The sequence below is a fragment of the Lupinus angustifolius genome, chromosome LG09, assembly GCF_001865875.1.
Source record: "Lupinus angustifolius cultivar Tanjil chromosome LG09, LupAngTanjil_v1.0, whole genome shotgun sequence".
In the NCBI taxonomy this organism is placed as follows: domain Eukaryota; kingdom Viridiplantae; phylum Streptophyta; class Magnoliopsida; order Fabales; family Fabaceae; genus Lupinus; species Lupinus angustifolius.
The window spans coordinates 18,468,716-18,475,966 of record NC_032017.1 but is presented as its reverse complement, the minus strand read 5'-3'; the positions used below and the strand labels follow the sequence as shown (position 1 = coordinate 18,475,966).

General features: G+C 31.2%; 1 protein-coding gene across 1 annotated transcript; it reads left to right on the top strand.

Annotated features, from left to right (window-relative positions):
- Nucleotides 2,804–4,556, top strand: LOC109356397 (vegetative cell wall protein gp1-like). The gene is made up of 3 exons (XM_019599724.1): nucleotides 2,804–3,235; nucleotides 3,373–3,399; nucleotides 3,634–4,556. The coding sequence occupies exons 1-3, from the start codon at nucleotides 2,875–2,877 to the stop codon at nucleotides 4,359–4,361; spliced, it is 1,116 nt and encodes a 371-aa protein (XP_019455269.1). The 5' UTR covers nucleotides 2,804–2,874; the 3' UTR covers nucleotides 4,362–4,556.

The window sequence follows — 7,251 nt, the reverse complement described above, 5'->3', positions numbered from 1 at the left end:
TGGAAAGGTGGGAAAAAAGAGTCATGGGTCTCGTTTATTATATTAAGTGCTTGTGTTTGGCCATTGAATTTTGAGCACCATTCACCAAATGGTGTTGCAACTAGCCATCCTAATGAAACTGTAATTGAAATATTGAATTGTTTTGGCTTATTTTTTCTTTCTATATCTAGAACAATCTATATATTTTTAATTGAATTGATTGAGGTGATGACATGTAGCATGTGGCTAAGTTGCTCTTTTTTGTCTATAAAAAAGGTTGGTCTTTCTTTTCTCATTCAAAACCATTTTTCGTAATCTTTGCCTTTCCCTGTTCTACAAGTAAACGTATCGAATTTTGTGAAGATATTAGTTACATTTGTTGTTGTATTATTATTTTTATTTTTGAAAATTAAATTTCCTAATGAAAAAGGAAAGTAATCCAAACATAATTTGAATATCCATGTCTGTAGTTTTATATGGAACCAGTGAAGAATAATAGTATATTACTAGTAATAATAAACAATATAGGTTATAATAGAGTATAGTTAATAGTTTTTTGATGGAATTTAAAAGAACACTAGTATTTGAAAATTAAATTGAGATTTGTTAAAATAAAAAGGAATAATTTTTTAATTCTTTCTCAAACGTAAACATTTAGCTTATGCAGTTCATATCATTAATTCCATCCGGTAGTTTAGAAACCAAAATAGATTTGAAGATAGACTAATAACTACAAGGTAAGCCATCTCAAAAATTAAAAGGGAGACATCTTTCTCTGGTTCTTATGCCTGGTTCTTATGCCTCTGCTGTAGTGGCATCAGGTGGTTTACTTGAATTCCAAACTCTGAGGTTCTTAGTATACCTCTTAAGCTTAGCAATGCTCCTAGATTCATTGAAGTTTTATGGAAGTATCATCAATGGAACTGGATAAAAGTCAATACCGATGGAGCAGTCCATGGTCATCCTGGTCCAGCTAGTGGGGGAGGTATCTTTAGAGACTCAACAACTGGTTTCATCTATGCCTTTGCTAATTTTCTGAACATGCAAAATTCTATATATGTTGAACTTCATTCAACAATCCATGCAGTGGACATAGTTTTTCGAAACGACTGGATAAACCTTTGGTTTGAAAGTGACTCTATGCTTGTCTTAGACATCTTCAGTGGCAAATTCAGTGCTCATTGGAAGCTTTACAATGAGTGGACAATATGTAAAACTCAACTATCTCGTATGAACTTCAACATAACTCACATATTTAGAGAAGGAAATGGTTGCGCGGACAAACTGACCTCTTTTGGCATCACCTTACAAACCATCTCTACTTGGATCACTACTCCCTCTTTCATCTTAAAGGAGTTTTCTAGGAATATGCATGATCTTCCAAATTATAGATTTCAGAACTTGAAACTTGTTTATTGCCTTCTCCTTGTCAATATATTTCGATGCTCTTCCACCTGGGTTAAAAAAATGTATGTCACTTGTGTATCTGGAATCATTGGCATAAATGAAATGCCTAGACCACAATTCTTAACTACAAAATCTACTCAAAACATGGAAGACTAATTTGTGCACTAATAGAAGGAAATTATTTTTTGCTATTTTGTGAACATTTTTTATAGTAAATAGCTTTTCATTTTGTTTGAAAAAATGCACAATTATGCACTTAAAAACATTTATTCTCACATTAGGGATCCTAACCTATTATAACATTGTTTGACTAAAGTCCAAAAGACCAATATATTGTCAAGTCCAAAATAAGTTCTTGAAACTTGAATAAATTGAAACTAAAACTACAGCCATTTAATACATGATTACATATAATGAAAGTATTAAGATATATATTTTTCAAGCGAATTAGACTAAGTGCATATATAGCTAGCTAGCTTGTGAAGTAGAGGTTGAGATATTATCATTTAGTGAAATATGATTTAATTTTGAATAACAACCCTCCAAAATTAGGATTGCAAATTGATATGAATCTCTAAAATAACATAATCTCATATATTTATAACATGTAAATATTATACATATTAGGAAAATTAGGAATACGGGTTGATAAACCCTGAATACATGTTGAGACGCTAGCCTATATAAAGTATATTATATACAATGGTTTGATATATAAAACAAAAACGGTATCATAACATAAAATTTATTATTCTCATAAAAGAAATTTTTTTAAAATAAAATGCGAAATCAATAATAATCTGAACATAAACATGCAGCCAATATAGAACAAATAATGTTTTCGTTTTTACTTTCTTATCATCTGTAGCACATTCTAAATAATGGAATCTTCAAAAACTTGCAGGGCTATTATATGTAAACGAAATTCTTACTTTTACAAAAACTTTAAAGAATATAAAGTTCAAAATTTGTATGTTTTTAATACTTTTTAATGTTGCAATTAATCTGAAACTACAACAAAAAAATCTATTTTGAAGATTATATCTTAATAAATTATTAAATAAATCTGATAATGCCAATTAAAAAAATTAACTTTGAAAATAGATGATAATATTACTTTTAATTTTTTTTAATTTGAATGTCAAAATATCGATCTTTTAGGATGTGAGATTCAGATAACTAATATTGGCAACAACAAAATAAACGATTCAAAGAAATTCAAATCTTAGGGTTCATGAGAATATGCTACTTGATAAAACTTTTCCTAGAAATTAGAATATACCTTTTTTTGTCCAAATATATTAGGAGTTTTAGTTGATCTTTATCTTAAACAACAGAATCATCTTATCAGAAGATCGAATTTGAACTCAAATTTATAACTTGATAACTCATCAGAATACACTTTATAAGACACAAGCACAACGCAATAGTTGTGTTTCATAACTCACATCTAGGGTTACAACTCTTATATTATTTGAGTTCTGAAAGATGACAAAGTTTTTCACTATTTTTGCATGTTTGTTGCTTACATCTTCAATCTCTCATGCTACTTTCTCAAGTTATTGGTTGTCATCAAATGATGATAATTACATGTTTGTGCCTGCTCCTGCTCCAACTCCCCATTGTGATTCAACTATCGATAATGTGATGGATTGTTTTTCATTTGTAACGAGTGATGATGATTCACAACCAGATAAATATTGTTGTTCAGCTATTGAAACTGCTGCAACAACAAATATTGGGTGCCTTTGTGCCATCATTGAAAGTGATCAATTAATTGAGTTTCGTGCAAAGGCCATGACAATTCCTAGTGGTTGTGGGATGAAATCTCCTTTTGGTCAATGTGATCGTAAGTGAACCCTTTCTATTCTAAATTTTTATATTCCTAATATGATGTCATTTAATCGATGTAGGCGACTTATTGTTGTTCCTAATTTTGTATAAATTGTTTAGTTCTAATAATTTTTTTGCATATTTATAATGCAGTGCCTACTAGCCCAGCACCATCCCCCGGTATGTACATTATATATCCTTTTGTTTATCTTACTACTTAATGGATTCAATGATAGAAATTGCAGATTAGATAATTATTATGTATTAAACTAACTTGTTTTGTTAAGAGCTAGTAAGGTACTAATTAAATGAAAGGAAAAAACAAAGTCTTCATTGATAGTTTTAGTTTTCTAATGATATCTTGCCTTTTTTTATTTGCTTATGGTTTTTCTAATGTGTAACTATATGGTTCAGAGTCTCCAGTGCCAAGTCAAGCTCCTCTCAAGGGTTCAAGTAGAAGTCCTGCACCATATCCAAAGCCAGGACCAATTAAAAGTCCTGTGTCTCTTGCTTCAGTGCCAATACCAAGTCCTATATCATCCCCTTCAGTGCCAAAACCAAGTCCTTTATCATCCCCTTTAGTGCCAAAACCAAGTCCTATATCATCCCCTTCAGTGCTAAAACCAGGTCCTACATCACCCTCTTCAGTGCCAAAACCAAGTCATACATCACCCTCTTTAGTGCCAAAACCTAGTCCTACATCAACCTCTTCAGTGCCAAAACCAAATCCTTTATCACCCTCTTCGGTGCCAAAACCTAGTCCTTTATCACCCTCTTCGGTGCCAAAATCAAGTCCTATATCACCCTCTTCAGTGCCAAAACCAAGTCCTACATCATCCCCTTCAGTGCCAAAACCAAGTCCTATATCACCCTCTTCAGTGCCAAAACCAAGTCCTACATCACCCTCTTCAGTGCCAAAACCAAGTCCTATATCATCCCCTTCAGTGCCAAAACCAAGTCCTGTATCATCCCCTTCAGTGCCAAGTCCAGAACAAGGACCAAGTACAACTCCTGTTGCACTATCCCCTTCAGTGCCAAGTACAGTACCAGCACCGAAAAAATCTCTAGCAGCCTCAACAGAATATCCCATTTCTATATCGGTCATTGCTATTAGTAGTATTTTGTTTGCTTATTTCTGTTAGGGTCATTAGTTAGGTGTTTATTTTAGTTGTTTATGATGTCAATAAAGAATTAGTGTTTTAGTCTAAGCCTCTAGGGTGCTTTTTGTTTAGGGAATAAATGTTGCACTCCAGTTATTATCAACTTTTGTGTGGCTAGCATAGAAGACTGAATGCTTAGTGAATCTTCTTAGTAGAATGAAGTTTATATTTCAAATATTTTCTAACTATTTTTGTGCTTAGTAAATATGTTTTCTGGTCAATTTTCTATTCAATTTTATTTTGGCATAAGTAGGAAATTTTATTCAAACGAACAAAAAGGTGAAATAGGAAGAGTAATTTGGAAGAAAAACATCTAATTAACAAACAGTAACATATTAACAGATTCCTTATAAATAGCAGATAAGATGACTACATTTGTGTGGATAACAACATTATTTGCTACAAACCCAAAAGATCATCAGTTTAGAGATTCAACAATCACTCGAAATCTATAACCACAAAATCAAAACAACCAAGACTAGATAAGAGGACAGGTTAAAGTACTTGAACAATCTTATTCTCAACCCAATATTGTTTTTTAAATACACATAAATCTGGGGATTGGACTTATCACCTGAATAACTTATTTTTTTTATATTTAAAAGTATTTATTATGTTAACCTTATCTATATCAATAAAGTACTAAATGATTATTTGAAAATTTTATCACATAATTTATAGAGTGAATTATATGGACATTCCATATAATTTAGTTTAATTACACTCCTCATTTCTCTTTCTTTTTTTGGAAGGTGAAAATTTTATTAAAAAAGAACATATATACAACAAAAGAAACAGAACAAAACATCTCCAAGGCCTATAACCTTCCCATAAGGACAACTACAAAAACCAGAAAGACCAAAACCTAAGATCACAACTATCGGTAACATTTTAAGCAAACAATCGGATTAGAGATCCATTCAAATCAAGACATAGAATAACTTTTGATTTTACTTTTGGTTCAAAGCCAAGACTTAAACTTTATCTCGTCTAGAACGTCCTCCATACATTTTCTCTTGTTAAAAATAATGTCATTTCTACAACTCCATAAAATCCAAATACCAACCATCCAAAACAAAGAACCAACACCTTTCACTTGGAAACCAACAATATAACTAAGATCGTAAAACCAATGGGATTTAGCAGAAGATGGTAATACTCCCGTAAGCCCCAACCATCAATAAAGAAGTTGCCAAACTCTGTAAGAGAAATGACAAAAGAAGAAAAGATGATCGATAGTCTTCTGATAACTCTAACACTAAACACAAAGGCCATCATTATTAGTAAAGTTACCACCCCTCTGAGCAAGGTTACACTTACTAGGAATCCTATCCAAGACAATTCTCCAAGCAATCATCTGAGTTTTGAGAGGGGTTGAGATTTCCAAATTGAGCCCCACAATACACTATCTTCAGCATTAACCTCTTCTACTTGCCAAATTGCTTTGTAAGCAGACTTGACGGAATAACAATGAGAACCGTCATAGTTCCAAATCCATTTGTCAACACCATATTCTTTTAATTGAACCCTCCTCATAATCCCCATCAAATCATTTATTAAAGATCTTTCTCACTCAAACAACTTTCTTGTCCATGATAATTACCAGTTCCACACCCCTTCTCTCCACACACCTATGACCCACCTAAGCCCTCCTATCAGAACACGTACTAAAAAGTCTTGGAAATAACTTCACATTTCTCTTGTTTAAAGCAATACATTCAATTCTATAGGAAGGTAATTTTCCCTAATTTATGTAAGTCTTTATTCCAATTGTTGGCTTTGTAGGAAACTTATTTTATTGATAATGTAAAATACACATTTAAGATGTAAATCATCTCATCTTAAATAACTATTTTACACAAATTGAAATTTATTAATGATAAGATAGAAGATTAGGAGAACAAGTGAGGTACTCACAAAAATGAAGATAAGTTTATGGTTGTAATACCCACTCAGCATAGGAGAAAAAATCTTCTTAAATAATTATGCTTATATGAAATATAATTTAATCTTAATTAGATTATAGCATAATATATAATTTTGAATTCGTTTCTTATTAAAAAAATTAACAAAGTGTCACATGTGTGACTATGTGACAACAAAAGAATAAAGATAAAAGAGTGGCATGCCTTAGTGATGGTAAAATAATGTGTTATATATTTATAAGTCAATCATTGTAAAATATATTTTTGTAATACATGACTGCATGTTATCATTATGTGCGTATGAGAAATTATGGTTTGATTTTGTATAAATATATGACATTTTTTCTAATCTAATTCTTCATCTAGTTCTATCAATAGGTCCTACACTAAATACTAAGAAGGGCGTCTCAGAATACTTGTACAATTCATGTGCTGTACATTATTTATTTATTTGATTTTTTACATATTTAAGCATTACATACTTCACTAAATTTCCAACATTAAACCGTAAAAACAAAACATGGCACGAGTTGGATTCCGCATACCAATGTCCCCATCCATTGTAGTGTAATTACAATATAAACTCACCTCGAAGAGTTTGTGGTTTACAACACTTTAAAACTTTGTTTTTAATACTCCAAATATGATACTTGTATGACATCCAATTTACATATAAATATAAAGCACCTTAAGCTCAGTTTTGCATGTCCTGATTAGAATATAGTGATTATAAATAATGTTATTTGTACATCAAACTTATAAATTTTCCTTTATATAAAACATACTTTCTTGTTACAATTTTTAAACATGTTTTTTCTTGTTACACTTAATAAGCTGGACAAGTTTTTTATACAGAAGTATAGATCAAGTTGTTAAATTTTGATATACTAAGGCATTATACACATAATATTACTATTTCCAATAGGAAGATTTTATTAACTCTATGC

Excerpts from the sequence above, each read along its gene's own strand:
- LOC109356397 (XM_019599724.1), top strand. The coding sequence starts at position 2,875 with ATGACAAAGTTTTTCACTATTTTTGCATGTTTGTTGCTTACATCTTCA. Across the intron at positions 3,236-3,372 it reads TCCTTTTGGTCAATGTGATC|TGCCTACTAGCCCAGCACCA; the intron begins GTAAGTGAACCC and ends TTTATAATGCAG. Across the intron at positions 3,400-3,633 it reads TAGCCCAGCACCATCCCCCG|AGTCTCCAGTGCCAAGTCAA; the intron begins GTATGTACATTA and ends TATATGGTTCAG.